The sequence below is a fragment of the Podarcis cretensis genome (genome assembly GCF_951804945.1).
Source record: "Podarcis cretensis genome assembly, chromosome: 10".
In the NCBI taxonomy this organism is placed as follows: Eukaryota; Metazoa; Chordata; class Lepidosauria; order Squamata; family Lacertidae; genus Podarcis; species Podarcis cretensis.
In genome coordinates this window covers 25,467,140-25,483,414 of record NC_137179.1, presented here as the reverse complement: position 1 = coordinate 25,483,414, position 16,275 = coordinate 25,467,140, and the positions used below count along the sequence as shown (strand labels likewise).

At 43.6% G+C, this 16,275-nt stretch overlaps 1 protein-coding gene across 7 annotated transcripts in view; it reads right to left on the bottom strand.

Moving 5' to 3' along the window:
* Nucleotides 1-395: 395 nt before the first annotated feature.
* CHST11 (carbohydrate sulfotransferase 11) overlaps nucleotides 396-16,275 on the bottom strand; it is a 200,299-nt gene continuing 184,419 nt past the window's right edge. For 6 of the 7 annotated variants that reach the window (XM_079992955.1, XM_079992949.1, XM_079992950.1 and 3 more), the window contains one exon: nucleotides 396-1,837. In XM_079992955.1, coding sequence (XP_079849081.1) covers nucleotides 983-1,837 — 855 coding nt within the window. In that variant the 3' untranslated portion in view covers nucleotides 396-982. Of the gene's footprint in view, nucleotides 1,838-5,982; nucleotides 6,107-16,275 lie in introns of those variants that run through there. The other variant, XM_079992953.1, reaches the window with a different exon arrangement.

Below are 16,275 nucleotides of genomic sequence, written 5' to 3'. Positions count from 1 at the left end.
GGGGGTCCCTGCAGAAAGAACAAAATATGAGCACTGTGGGGGTCAAATTAGACATTGTGTTTGCCAATCAGCTGTCATATCATCTCTGAAGGACTTGGTTTCCCCATCCGAAGCATTGCATGCATCACTCATTTCATTGCAGGGAGGTTGGGAGGTGGTTGAAGTGTCTGGCTTAATATTGGACTGGCCCTTTTAAGGGTGGAGAGACTGAGTAAGGCAGTCCACTTCTCCTCCTTCCCCTCACCCCTCATTTTGGAAGTGCACATGTGTGATGTTTTAATACATTCTCGAAGGTGAGAGCCTCACCGACCTTGCGTCCCTGTGGACAAACGTTGGGCCTTCATCTGTGTGTGATCATCGGCAGAAAAGTGTGTCTTACAGATCAGAGAACCATGAGGTTTTGACATATATATTTCAAGGGAGGGTCCCCCTGAGCCCCTTAAACCCATTCCTGTTCCAATGTTTCCAATTATTTGCACACATTCTTCACTAGTGGAACATTCAGTAATGACATTAGGGACAGAGAGACAAACTCCTGCAAGGAATGCACAGGAAACATCTTCTTTGTCCACACAGTGTTGCATCTTGGCTCCTAACAAGGAATCTATTGTGTTCTTAAATAAGCATAAATAACATAAAAGGCTGAGATTTATGAAGAATGCAAAAGGAAAAGAATTCATCAGGACACAAATAATACCCCCCCACGCGCCCCGCACCAAACAGTGTCGCAGTTACTAGTCACATCTAGAGCTACAGCCGCCGCAGTTTTCTTACCCTGCAAACAGAGCTGTCCCTTCTTACCGACAATTTAAATAATAGATTTCCAACTATGCTGCTCGCAGCATCATTCAAAAAAAGAAGAAATTATTAACTTACAAAATAACCCATTCTTCATATGTAATTGTGACAAATAAAAATCTTAAATAAAACAGGTTTCATATTCTTTCCCCCTCTTTTTCTCCCTTTTCTCTGGCTCTCCACCTCATTCCAATTTCAGGTAGCTTGGCATTGAGTAATTGAACATTAAAAAATCAAGTTTGTAGACTTCATACAGCTGTGTTTGGTGCTCTGAACTGATGTTCTGGAAGAACTCTGTAGTCATTTCGTCAGTAGTTCTTGTAGACTTTGCATAGGTGGGGAACTTGAGATAGTTTCCTACTCCTGCAAGTTGAAGAATGTAGTTGGAATCCTCTTCGAGTGTCTCGTATTTCCCTATGAGATCATAATGGATGTGGCAGGGATGGCACAGAGAGTATACAGTCTGCCAGTGTTCATTGAATGGCTCTTCTCTTTGGGTGTGAGGGTCTATGAGATAAGCCACAAACTCCTCAAATTTCACATCATCGCCTTTATGTAGGGCTTCCTGGGTCGCATTTTTCCTTTGGCGCTTGACAATTTTGGTTCCATATCTCTTATGAAAGGAGGTGTTGTACTTCTGGGTGAATTTGTTTCTGTAGGCTGACACCAGTCTCTCGAAAGGCTCGCGGACAAACAGGAACTTCATGTAGTTTTTCAAGCGGTGGTTGATCTCTGGGATGCTGTATTGGTTGAGTGTCTTCAAGTTTGACGAGACATGGGCTTCGTTAGCTGGTATCTCCATCGGGTCACTGTATTTGCCCCTCCCGTTCAAAACCATCATGACTCTCTTCCAATTGGTACAGGCCACTTTGGGGACGTAGCAGTAGATCAACTCATGATCCTCGTCAACCACCAAATGCTTGAGGTCGTTGGGTGTCAGCACACGACGTTTCCTGCTAGACATGCTGTTGGCTCGGCATGTATCCGTGACTTGATCCCTCCGGATCTGATGAAGGATGGCCGTGCTGGATAATTCCAACTGCGTAAAGAAAGAACAAAAGTGGATAACTCAGTACAGTTTGCAAACACTTGCTGCCATCTTGGGCAGAAACCCAAAACCTACTTCTATACACAAATTCCTCTGACGTATTAACAACATAGCAACACACAAGGCTGCAGAGCCTTTGCTGGTCTTTGTTAGTACTGTGGTCTGGCAAGGGACCAACCCTGGGCTAAAACATCCTGCATATAAGAATTGCCTTCCTGGGTAAGATTAAAAGTCAATCCTGTCCAACATTCCAACAGTGACCAGCTGGATGCTCACAAAATAGTAATGAAGAAGGCAGACAACCCCTGATGCCTCAGAATCTGGAGGTCCCATCCCTAGCTATCATAATCTTGGCTATTATCATAGGCGTGATCTGCAGGGACAGTGGTTAGTCACACAGAATCACCAAGGTTGAAGAATTTGGATGCAAGCAGACATACTTTACAAGGTTTCCATTCCGCTCAAGCATTGAAGAACGATACACATATATCCTAATATCAAATGTATTTTCAGTGTACTTGTCTGAAACATCTTAACTCTCGTAGTTATATATAGAAAATGAAGTTCTTTCTGCTCCTGCAGTCAAACTCATTTCTACGGAAGAGCAGAACTCAGGCTGACCTTTGCTGCTGAGACGCAGCAGGAGGCCGAGAGTTTCAAAAAGCCTTCGAAAATGAACACAGTATGTACTCTTGCTGCTGATGTCTGTCTCACTCTAGGATTAATTGTCTTGGCTTCCTCATTGGCTGTGACCTTGGCAAGTGAAATAAAATGTGTGGACACCTCGGCTATTCTCAGAGGAGGACAGGCAGTCAAAAGTGCTTTCTTGAAGCTTTCTTTCTTTCTTTGCTATTGATGCTGGCCTCTTATTGCCAGCCAAATCAATCAGAGGTCAAGGGCAGGCAGACTTTTAACAGGTAGTTTTTGTTGTACAGCACTCAAAAGAATGCTTCCTTGCAGTGACGTCCTTTGTTGTGGCTATACATTTATTAAGGATTCAGGAATGCAAAGAGTCATCCACTTTCAAAGAACGGGGAAGAATTGTAGGAGAATTAAGAGCTGCAGGGCTCAAACCAGGACATAGGAATGTAAGATGAACCTGTTGGATCAGGCAAATGGTCCATCTGGTCCAGTGTCCTGTTCACACAGTGGCCAACCAGATGCCCGTGGGAAGCCCCAAAACAGGACACAAGTGCCCTGCCCACCTGTGATTCCCAGCGACTGGTATTCAGAGGCACAATGCCTCTGACAGTGGAGGTACAACATAGCCATTGTAGCTACTGATAGCCTTGAAGTAACCTTGAGAATCAGGCACCCAATCCTTACGCCCTACCAAGGGCTAGTGAGAGAGGGGAATCACAGCCTACTGCCTGTTTGTACTCATTCCTGCTGTACCTGGCCTGCCTTGGCACTAGTACCTGACTGGGCAGTTGTGATGGGGGGGGCTACTACCCTACCCTACCCTGAAGACCTCTTTTCTCATGGGCCAATGAGCTTCACATGGCTTGGAGCCACCATTTAAACTTTTCACAATGCCCTGGAGCAAGACTAAATCAGGAATGCTCCAGGGCATTGTGGGAAACTACTCAATGGAACATCCTTCCACTGCTCACTAGAGCCTGCAACCCGCCACATGGTAAGTCCACCAAGTCTCATGATCTTCTCGTGAGGCTCCCTCCCCCTCAATCCTAGAGCCATTTGTCCATTGTTAGAAAGCTATGATTAGTGGTGTTCTGAGTATTTTTATTCCTAGACACCTTTGTGGAGGAGAAATTGAAAATGTGAAGCTGCTCTAAGACAAAGACAGATGAGTCATTTGTTTACTCTTCTTATCCTCAGCTCAGGGGCAAGCAGGCTGACAGGGGGAGGGAGGCAGCAAGACATCACAGTATAATTGAAAGTGCTGGTGGGGTAGAGAGAAAGCTTAAAGCAGGGTAGCTAATGTGGTGCTTTCCAGCTGTTGTTGGACTACAAGACCCATCGGCCCTAGCTAGTATGGTCCATTGCCAGGAATGATGGGAGCTGTAGTCCAACAATATCTGGAAGGGACCATGTTGCCTACCTGTCATATAATTTATCCATATTTATCTTCAAGAAGGTCAATATAAGGCATAGTGCAGATTAAGAGAAATATGAAGATGATGATGATGATGATGATGATGATGATGATGATGATTAGTAGTAGTAGTAGTAGTAGTAGTTGTATACTATCCTTCATCCAAAGATCCACTAGCTGGATATAAACACTCTGGACTGGCTACACACTATTCCCTCTGGGTAGGTAATCTCTCTCCCTCTGAACATTCAACAAGCCATCTGAATAATTTTAGGTCAGAAATCGAGCCCATTCTGTATGAGGCCTTTAAACACAGTCATCAAGGGCTGCACCTCAGCCACCAAGGATGCCACACCTTTTTCTTCATGCAGCGTCTAGATCCAAGCCCGTCTCCTGAATTAACCCAAACTGCAATAGAAACTAAGTTTACTCGTATCACTGAACCTTGTGAATGAAAATGCTCTACGCCCCAAGATTGGTTCAGATGCCAAGCCAACTAACAGGTTTACAGGCTGCAACCTTGAATGCCTTAGGCCTCAATCCCCTTAGACCTCAAAAGACAGGGCAGCTACAGTTTCTCCTGCCTTCTCTCTTTCCTGGTCCTCCTTTCATCTGCCTTCCACCCTTCCCCTGCACAAAATGAGCAAACACATAACATTCTGTCACATATTAATTGATTAACTAGTCAATGAGTTTTATTGCCTTAGCTGTAAATGGTCGGCATCTTCAAACACTGCTAAATGGTATCCACCAATAATCTGATGGCTAAAGCAATTTTAGGACACTTTGCAATTATTGGAAGTCCTCAGAGGAAGAAACTTCCATAATGGTGGATTGTCAGGAACACATCTCTGCAAGCTTTTAGCTATTTGAACTTGCAACTCTGTAGTTGAGCCCAGGCTATTAACAGGATTTTACTCAGCTCTCTAGCAGGGTTCCTAACACAGGTTCGCATGAGAGTTTATTCTAGACCAAGTGAAGAAAGGGAAAGATTCTGGCTTAAGGGAAAGTTGCATAGTTCAACTTAATGCAATATGTGAATGTTTTAGGCAGGGATACGAGATGAACAGGATTAATCTGCAAGACGGTTGGAAGGCTATCATAAACACGTGAATATTCCAAAATCTGTATGAATTACCATGAGAGGAAAATACAAAGGACACTTTGTCTATGATAAACTGAAATATCTGGAATGACTAAAGATCATATAATAGAGGAAGCTTTCCTATGCCAGATGTTGATACTGACCACTAAAAATTGCCAGTCATGTGGAAAATATGCCCTGTTATCTCTACCATCTGTAGTGGAACTTGAAACTAATAACATTTCCAATCTCTAAGTCAATAAACTTATAATCACAGAGTTCTCCTCCCAGCCCTAATGACATGCTTTCATTCAGAAGAAAAGAGCAAAACATTAAATTTAATGTAGCTCTTATTTTTAAATTATTGGCTGCATATGTTGAATGCAACTCAGATGCCGCTTTAAGAGAAGCAAAATGTTATTTGCCAGGAGATAACTGAATACAGATATCAGAATATGTAAAAATTGCTCAGCAGTCAATAGGTAAACCGCTTAGAGGTTTTCTACTGAGTGAGTGGTTTACAAATATGAAAAGGAGAATGTGGTTTTTTCCCCCTTAAATCTCTTGATATTCTAAATTCACCGAATGAGTGTTGGAAAGGACCTGGTATGGGGTTATCTAAAATGGGTTCTATTCATGTTACGTTTACAGCACATTTAAATCACATGACTTCCCTCAAATAATCCTAGGCATTGTGGTTTACCACTCACAGAGCAACACTTCCCAGCATCCTTCACAAATGACAGCTCCCAGGATTCTTTGAGGGAAGCTATGTGCTTTAAATCTATCATGTGGGTGTTACCTTAGAGTTGAGAGAAGCGTTGGAGGCCATCTACAGTCTCTTCCCCACCCCCACCCCTTGCAGGATCTACAGCATAGAATGCAGCTACAACATCCCTGATACAGGCAGCTTTGAGTCTCTTCTTAAATAACCTTAAGTGAAGAAATGCCTACCAGCTCCTGAACCTACCTTGTCTATTGCCAAGCAGCTCTTACCATTGAGCTGAAACGTTCAGCTGAAACTCGCTTCCCTGAAATTTCCACCCATTGCTTTTTATCCTGCCATCTGGAGCAACAGGGAACAAGTTGCTCCATCTTCAGTGTGACAGCTCTTCAAATATTTAAAGACAGCTATCATGTCTCACCTTAATATTCACTTCTTGGCAAAACTACCCAGCTCTTTTAACTGCTTCTCATAGGACTTTTTTACCAGACACCCCACAAACCTGGTTGCCCTTCTCTGAATATGCTCCAGTTTGTCAATGTCATTTCTTAAAATAGGTAGCAGTGGGATTCAGACTCATTGACTCAAGAAGCAATAGTGAACAGCAAGCAAGTAAACACATATTCTTGCCAGGGGCCATGCTGTGGGTGACCTAAATCAGAACGTGCCTGTGTCTGGTTTCTACAAGCTAATGTCAATTTGGGAGTGCTGAAATCATCAGCGCTGCCACCATCATGACATTTATTACTCACCCTTTAACAGCAGGTCTCAGGGCACGTTACAACAATTTAGAATTAAAAAGTTAAAACAGATTACAACTCCAGGAATAGGATGGGCCCTGAAAACACCCTGAAATGCATTCTGGGGAGTGGGGAGAAGACATCGCTCTCACATCACCAAGACTTGCTTCAACCCAGCATTGGTATATTTTTCAGTGCATGGCAAGCAGCAACATGGATGTTTGCCGAAAGACACACAAAGGTGGTTTAATAAGCTTGAAGCACCTACAAAGTATACAATAATGCAATTTTTAAAATTGAGAATAAAAACCAAAACTAAACTTAAGCAACAACAGTCCTGAAAGAGCTCTGTGTCTGTGAAGGACTTTGGCCTAGGTGAATCAATCTACTTAAAGAATAAATTTCTCAACTTCTTCAGACAAAAATGGTGAAGTTGGGGCTGAGGAGAAGTGGCACAGAATGTATTCCACTTCAGCTATGAATGTATTATCCTACTCCCTTTTAAAAACATTGCTAGCCTGATGAACAGCCTTTATCCATCAAAATTCCTTAGATGTTTTGTCTGGGGGCTGGGGGACGCCCACCCCCACATTCACTTTGAATTTTTGCCTGGGCAGAATTTTGATAGTGACTCTAAATTCAATCTTTTCATTTCTTCCTATGTAAATGTACACTGGAAGTCCAAAGTTTGCATGCTTGCATTGGTACATGTTGGCTAGCTGCAAAACAACAACAACAACAAAACACCCTATTTTATAATCTCTTCTTTATGAAGATCAACTTAGCAACAATTTCTTCATGTGACTCACAGAAGGCAGGATGCCTAATTAATCACCCAACTCAGCCCCATTTATTAAGTAGATGTATAGGAAGCTGTTGTTTTTTTCAAGTCTCTTGACATTTACAAATGCCTCTCAAAGTTGAAAAATAATATCTAGTTATGTTTCCCACAGTGTTGGAGGACATCATGGACTTTGGGTGTCAATTGCAATATGTAGCCTATTTAACTGTGTTAGCGCACAAAAGACCACACCAAAAGTTATTTGTAGGACTTTTCTTTCTCTCTGTGTGGTTCTCTAACAATATTTTTCATTAAAAATGAGTGTTTTAAACAGTTGGACATGTTTTGTGATGCAAATGTCCAAGAAACCTTTTCACTATTCATCCAGTTTTCCCCACATTTGCAAAGAAATTTAGTTTGCATGCTTGGGAGGTGGTTTTCTGTAGAAACTCTCCATGCTCATGTGGCTCCTTCTCATAGTCTGAAGGGTTTCACCACCTACACCAATTGTCCATGAGGCCATCCAGCACTGGTCTAGGAATTCCCCAAAGGACGGTACAGATGCAGCAGTCAAATCTCTTTAAAAAATCAGAAGCCAGATAAGGGAATGTGACCAGCTTCTCTAGCTCCCATCACCCCAGCTAGCATGAGCAAAGGTCAGGGATGATGGGATCTTCTAGAGTCTAAACAACATCTGGAGGGCCACAGGTTAGTCATCCCAGACTTAGCTTATTTTACTCTAATTGTCTTGCAAACTTACCCGTGGGCTACAATCAGTGAGTTTCCTTTCCAGCTTAATTAGTAATCTTGTTGTATTGTTATGCTGCATTTTGTTGCCTGTATTTTTAATTCGATTTCAAATAGAATCCTGTGCAATTTCCATGCAGCTGCTGGAATCTAATTTATTTACAGCCGCCCTCTGAGAACTTGTTCTTTGCTCCTGCTGAGGTTTCAGTTAACCTTGATCTTGGAAGAGCAAGACTCTTCTATTCCCATTTGTAACTGCCACTCACTAATGTGCATGGGAGGTAATTGACCTAGGATACCCTTTATTCATAGGCTTAATGGCAGAAAATTGGGAGCCATACAGCAACATCTTGCTTTTTGCACCTCCCTACAGATATATCTAGAGACCCTCACTAACACCCCCCACATTAGACACTAGTAGTCACGTTAAAATTTAATTACAATATGGCTTGCCAGCAAATCCTTTTAGGCTAAAACAGTGTTGCAATAAGGCTAATGTATTATGCTATGAATGAGCAGATTGCATCAGTGTGCTCAATAAACATTTTTGTAAGCATCAGAGACCAATCTTCAGAAAACCAGAGCATCTGCAGAAGTTATGGCCCACTGCCACCGCTCAGCACATTTCCAGCAAGCCCCCACAAAGCGACACCAATAACAAGGTCCAGGCAGATGAGATGAACGCGCAGAGGCTTATTGCTTTCGTTTGTTAAAACGACAACCAATGTTATCCTCAAAGTCATCAAAGACTACAGTTCTGAAGTGACTTGCAAGCCCCTAAATCAAGGTGATGCATGAAGCTGAAAACATATGCATGGCTGAGGCATCAGGGACAGTTCACAAGGCTATTTTTATGGGATAGTTATGGGGTAAAGTCATCACTAGGTTACAGTTAAGTTGTGGGGATGGCAACCAGTCCTGGAAATGCTTGTTACCCACCTCCAACAAAGCTCAAGATGGCACAGTAATCATCACCACCAGGCTGAATCTACATTTTGGAGCTTCTTCCACTTGCACCCTCAATACAACTGGAGTATGAGCTACGATCAGTCTCTGTGCTATAAACGTCACTTGCAGTGGCTTCATTACATCACCACCCAAGTTAAAACAATGGTCATGCAAATCATATTTTGTCAGCAAGCCCATAGTTACACAGCTACCAATAGATGATTTGGCTTTCCTGATTTTCTGTGTCACAGTTGAGAAATCTTTGTTACTCTGAAGGCCTAATAGGCAAACTTCTAGGAGCTGCAAGCCAATTGTGGGTTGATTCAGAGCCAAAAGTGGGTGGAGCAATGGGCGTGACTCTTAATGTACAGTAGAGTACACTGAATCCACACATTGTGGTATCTATTCTTCCCCCACCCCTGACGATACACTCAATTCGGCTTCCTCCATCCAGACTAGCAAGTGGCATTAGCAGAGTCCAAGGACACATTACAGATAAGTCAAAACACTCAAGGACAATATGAAGCTAAGCTGGTGAGAGGCATGGCCTGGTAAGGGGTGCAGCCTGAGGCCAGAGTCCTACCAGAACTCTGGACCTGAGAATGAATGCTCAAAACAGGAATGAAATGACACAATGATCTCCTACTTATTGGGAAACCTCCCTGGTTTGCCTAATCTAATTTGAAGGGAGAGCTCTACATCAAAATTTGCTGTAAGGCATTGGTGGGCCTCTTTCTTGAAACTGCAAGAAAGTTCTCTTTCTACCTTCAAGGAGAGTCTCCTTCGAGTGCTGATTTTATTCAACAAGCTTCTTGTTAGCTCCCCTCCCCCTTTTGTATTTGCTCATTAGTCTATTTCCAGTTGCAGACAGTCGCTGTCTGCCTTGCATTACAACCCTTTCATCAGTTCTGAACACTTGCCAGGCCCTAATTGTTTCACTCTCTTGATCTGCTCAAAGATGCCAGTTCTGCTTTCTGTTGCTTCTGCAAACTTGTCAGATCTCCTGTCCCAGCTGGTACACAAAAGATTCCCAACAAGAAAGGGAAAGCCAGGAAGCTTCATGTCTCCAGGTATCTCCAAGTATCTGCTGGCAGGTATCTGCCAACAAGAACACCCATCTTTGGCTGCCCAACATGCGAACCTTGGAGCAGTCTTGGAGCTAGTCTTATGAGATTAAATTGTAGGGCAAATCAGTCAACTCCTTGACATACAGCCCACAGGCCTGATGTTATACCAGCACTAAGGTCTGAGTTATAAGGTCCACAGCCAAAGCAGCATAAGAATCAAGGAGATCAGTAGGGTGTGGGGGAGGTATAAGGGCAATGGGAAGGGAGTAAGAAAAGGCAAGATAGTAAGGACTCTGGGGGCAAGATGCATCACATGAACTAATCTCTTGAATGGCAGGACACTGTGCTGCTGCTTCTTCTGTGGCACAATGGCTCAGTGTGTCTGACTGTTAATCAGAAGGTTGGTGGTTTGAGCCCACCCAGGGATGGCTATGGCAGCATTGCTGCCTTGATTCTCCTCCTCCTCCTCCTCCTCCTCCTCCATCTTCACTGTACATGTGTGTTTGTATGTCATCTGAGAGAGGTGCAAGAACCATCTCTAATTTTATGTCTGTCTTCCCTCAAAGGCTTAGGAGGGAAGGCAGAGGTAACATTTAAAAAAGGTTAACAGAGCAAAGGTTTCATAATGGTTGCTTCCTAGTTTCACAAACAAACTGAAAGATGACCACACTGGCAAAGTGGATTCTGGTTCAAGCTACCATTCTTGTGTACTGCTGCTTCTGCCTGATTCAGACTCTGAGGAAGGTGGATGAAATACTCAGCTTCTGTAGGACTGAGACTCATCCTGTCTCAGGCACCCAGCTAAAGTGTGCTTTGTTAACTTTCCCCAGGTGGAGCAATGAGTGAGGGAGCACTTGTGCAGAGTGGTCCACCGCTGAAAGCTTTAACCAGTGTGCACCATGCTGGGATGCTCACCCGCTAGTTCAGTTGTGAAGCCAGACACACGGTGCAGGAGATGAAAGCACTGCAAATCCTCTTTTTATCCCAAACTGTTTTTTTTTAAAAAAGCACTGGTCTCACAACATTGAGCTCTGTCCTGATTCCAGGTTTTTGCTGCCATACCTTCTTTTCTGAAATGAGGGATGAAAGCTAGGTTGGTCAGTGTTTTATCAATCTCATGGGATCCAGTATCACAGATAACCAAAACTCATTATCACACTCACCCACATACTCAGTCATCTCCCCCTGTCCCCAGCAATTAGGCTTGAAGATTGCTCACTCGCACAAACCATGCAGCAGTTAGGCCAATGAGAGGCTGTTTTCAAGTTGAATTGCCACAGGAGGTGGACAGGACAGGACAAGAAGGATGCATATCCAGTGGGAAGGACCCTGCAGACACCTACTTCTGTCATAGCTTCTGTAGTTTAACCTGGACCCTATGCAGGGAATCTAGAGCTGAAGCATCTCAAGGAGATGGCTGTCAAGCTCTGCTTGAAGTCCTCCAGGGAGCCCACGACCCCTCTAGGCAATTGGCTCTATTGTCAAGCCGCTCTTACCTGTAAGGCATTTCTCCCTAGTTTTCCCTTGAAATGGACCCACCTGCAGCTAAATCCTGACAGATCTATTCCTGTCCTCTGAGGCAGCAGAGAACAAGTCTTTGCCTTCCTTGGTCACATGATGTGGAATGTGTTCTGCTTGGAAAGAGTGGCATCTGCATCTGTTCTTTCCATGCAACTGAAATGATCATCTTGGGGTCAAAACCTCCCCCGTGCTGCTTTTCAATTATTATGACCTCCGAAAGGTACGACTTAGGAGATTCGGCTCACATGTAATTTACACACATCTAGAAGAGGGTTCCATTCTGCATCTCTCTCCTCACCGCCGCCCCCCCCCCCGCTTTCTTCTTTTGACATGGTTTTGTTTTCCACAGGGGAAGGTGCTTATTTTCTCCCTTCAACTAGCAATGATGATAATAGGAAACTGAAATGTAAAATGAAAACCATGTGCATGTAATAGGTAATGTATGAGCCTTCAGCTACCAGGAAGTCATATTTCAAATGACATGAAAGGGAGAAATTGATAGTCGGATGTCTTCTCATTAGAGTCAGTTGCTCATTTTCATCCTCAAGGTTTTCCTATTTTTTTTAAAAAAAATTATAGGCGACACCCTTGTCAGTCCTTTGTCCGTTTAATTAAAATGTTCCTTTTCCCATACACAAAACAAAATCTCAGACTCAAAACCATTATTTTGAACTGAAACTGTTCTGAGGCATCATTTAAATGCCAGTATTTAGCATTTTCTGTAAAACTCATTAGAATTACTTTATACTGAAATGTCCTGCTTTATGTGGTTTTAGTTATGACCACCTAATCTATAGCAGCCTTGCTAAAAGCAGTTTTCCAGGAAAATTAAATCTTTACAACAAAAACAGAGAAATCTAAGAACCAGCGGAGCTGAAATTCAGGAACTGTGGTCTATTCAGACAGCAGGTGTTTGGCTAAAGCTGTAGTGCTAACTCTGGGGCAATTTTCAGATTTCACATATTAATGTGTGTAACAGTACCCCAGCGTTTCACCCTATTTTTTTTTTAAGGCAAAGACAGGGGGAAATTAAGGGGGCATCTAGACTGTTGCTATATTTTGGCGGGATTCAGTCACATACCTGCAAATTGCACCATTGTAATTGGTCTTGCAGAACAAATCCAAATAAAGGCTTAAAAATATTGTTTGGGGGAAGAGCAGAAAGTATAGGGTATGGTAATATTGGAAGGGGGGGGATATGAACAACAGTTACCCAAATCAAATAGGAACCAATGTATTTGAGTATTGCGTGAAGCAGGCTGTGTTGCATTTTGAGACACGCACCCCTGTGAAATATTCATGCTACCCCTAATTATGGCTGTTTCTTCACCAAAGCAATTGGCTTTTGGCCACATCAAAATCCCCGTGTGCTGCTTCTCAAAAAAAAAAAAAAAGTTAGAAAGATCTACATCACAGCAAACTAATTTCAAAGTACGTGATCCATTGTTTTTGTTTTATTTCAAACTCCTTATTTCAGTCCCCCAGGGGAAGCATGAACTCAGTAACATTTGACTTCCATCTGAGCTTTGAGCCGACGAAAAGCAAAAAAAGGAAGCAAACATTTGTATACAGCGGCAAGGCCAGAATGTTAAACACAAATCATAGGAACATGCCCCAGAGCACATATCCTACTTGGAGGATTAAGATAATGTAGCTACTGCAGTCCTGTTTTAAACCTGATGCGGAACATCTGCTCCTGCTTTGCTTTTAATCATTTGTGTTTTTCTTGCCTGAATCTGCCATGGGGAGATGGGCGGAGAGGCATGAGTGGACAGAAATGGCAGGCGAGATTGCCCCATTGCTGGGAGCACAGAATCCCTGCCATGCTCAGCTGAACATTCAGAAAGACAGCCAGCTGACGGCAAGTTCAAGCACGGAAAAAGTAGATGCTTGCTTCCCATTTGGTATTAACCCTTCCTTCGGCTACCACTGCATTTTACGAGCTGCAAGTCACCAGTTTTGTTCCCTGTCGTTTGTTTAGAGTCTCCATCTGGACCAGATGCCCCACAACGCTCAGGGAGAAAAGGGGGGAAGAAGGGAAAGTGCAGGTGCTGTAGCAAGGACAGCTAAATATGAATATTTTGTGGTCGCAATTCCTGCGCGAAACAAGAACAAAATATTATGACACGTTAAAGGCTAACAAACAGGGATGTTGGAGAATTGCATTGGAAATGGAAATGGGAGCGGAATGGGAACCTGCCACAATTCACATGTTTGCCCAAGGTCAGGAATGGAAATCACACAAGCAAATATGGGGTTCTTTTAGTCAGCAAACATTACATAAATCATTACATTATTTTCAGCGCTACTTTTGATGTTTCCCTTTCACTAAAATACATTTAAATTAATTATGTAATAAATTACATGATTGAGTTCGTTTAGGTCACAGCAGATAGCAAGATCAATAACACAGGTTTTAGCTGAAGCTGAACTGTAGTGCAACAGAAACAGCACTGACTGTGGTAGCGTCAGGGTGGGATGGAAACTGTTGCTTCCTTCCATTCGTACTAACAAACATAGCAATGCATTGGCTTTTGTAGAGTCCACTTCTTCCATTGCAGTGCCAGACTAAACATTCACTTAATATGCAGTATATAGCCACACATATTGTTTTTTCTTTAAATGATTACAGGTGCTAGGAAGCCTGATTCCCGCTGAGAAGCCCGTGCTTCTGTGAGGGAGGCTTAGCTCTTCACTCTCCCCATCATGACCAGCAGATCTGTAATTATCTAAAGAAAAACAAGAAATGTAGCAGCATGCTATGTAATTAAGCAAACACAAGCAATTTTCTAGTTGGCAGGTATATATACATGGGAATGCAGAGAGAGAAAAGTCCCAGGTTCAAGCCCCAGCATCTCCAGATGGGCCTGGGAATGTTCAGAAACCTTGGAGAGCCGCTGCCAGTCTGTGTTGGCCATCATGAGTGACATGGACCAATGCTTTGATTCAGTACAAGGCAGCTTTCTATGTCCCAACAGTCTAAATTCAATTAACGCGTAAATGTACGCAAAATAAGCACAGTGACTATTCGTAAGAGCAGTGATGGGTGGTAATCGCCCTAGATGTGCTTAAGCTACTAGTCCTTAGTGTTCCCTCTTGCCAGGAACCAGCAATGAAAGCTAGATTCTGACCCTGAAAATCTGTGGCTCCTTACCGAATGTAAGGGGAGGGCAGAAGCCTCTGTGCCAACCCATTTCTGTTCGCTCATATTGTGACGTTAACATATGAGAGTGCTGGAGGTGAAATAGTTAAAGAGGTTACCCAATCAGAACGCAGGGGGGTGGAGTCAGAGGGACTATAAAACCAGCTCTGGGAGGGGCGAAGGGAGGAGTTCGTTGGGAGGTTGGTTGGAGTGGGAGTGAATGGGGATAGAGTCTGTGGGTAGGTTGAGTTAGTGTAGCAAAATAAGCTGAGTCAGGAACAGTTAGGAGCTAGGAAGATAAGAAAATATCTGAGAGGTGGTTTAGTGAGTGAGAGCCAGTAGCAGAAGTTATAGGTCTGGATAGGCACCCCGTGACTGTAATTGACCAATACCGTTGATGAAACCACATGATTGTTAAACTGCAATAAATAAACAGAAGTTTATGTTCCAATTTAACCCTGACTGGACTCAGTATTGTACCAGGTAGGGCCTGGGTGGTGGCAGCGAGAAATAAAGTGGTGGCACAAGGATCAATAGACGGTGAAACGTCCGGGGACCCTGTGTGATCGCCACACATATCTTGCTCACACACCTTCAAATGCAAAGGGGCCTCTCCACATGATTGGAAACCCTGATAGGCCAGCTTCTAAAGTTCAAATTGATGCAGATGGATCAGGAAGCCAAACCTTCCACCACAATGCCACCCCCGCCAGGTCTTTAGACTGCCTGAACTGACCTCTGTAAAGGGTTATATGATGACACTACTCTACGAACTTTGAAAACATCCTCTAGAGCACCGCTAAGGCAGGTGAAGGGGGAAAGGGTATAGTGACCAAACCTCTCATGTTTCAAACTTCATATTATTTATCAGGAAGAATCCAGTGGCAGCTGGTGCCCTTTGGGATTGGCAGGGCAAAAGGCAGGGAGCTCAGCAGTAGGTGGTGCCAGTCAATTATACGTGGAGTCAGATCCAATGGAAGGCAGAACAGACGAATTCTAGTTTTGTGCCCACCTCCCTCTATGCTCAGCTCTGCAAGGGAACACTGGGGTTAAGGAGGGGGAAGCTTGCAGGCAGTGCCACCCCCAGGACTGGCTATAAGAAGGAAGGCAGGTGGGAAAAGCAGAGGTTGATGGGGCAGCACCCCATTTGCCCTACAGGATTAGGCTCTACTGGTCAAGCAAAAGAAGATAAGAAAACAAGAACAGTCCTGCTGGATCAGATCTAGTCCATTGCCCATCTCACAGTGGCCAACCAGATGCATGTGGGAAACCAGGAAGCAGGACTTGGGCAGAATTGCACTCTTCCGTCCTGTGGTTTTAAGCAACGCATATGTAGAAGCATTACTTTCTCCAGCTGTGGAGACAGAGTCTTTCGTGCTAGCAGCCACTGACAGCCCTCTCCTCTGTGGACTTGTCTGTATGAATCTGAGTGTCTATATCTGCAGCCAGGTCACCGGATCTGCACAAGCCGCTTTTGTTATAAACAAGCAGGTTTATGTTTGATGCATGCCTAGAAGCACGAATCCCTTTTCCAAGCGCCGTGTTTGCTTACTCTGAAACAGCCTCCCCCAATCTAAATGTTCTGGATTGCATCTCCCACGATTGTATCAGCAGGGGCA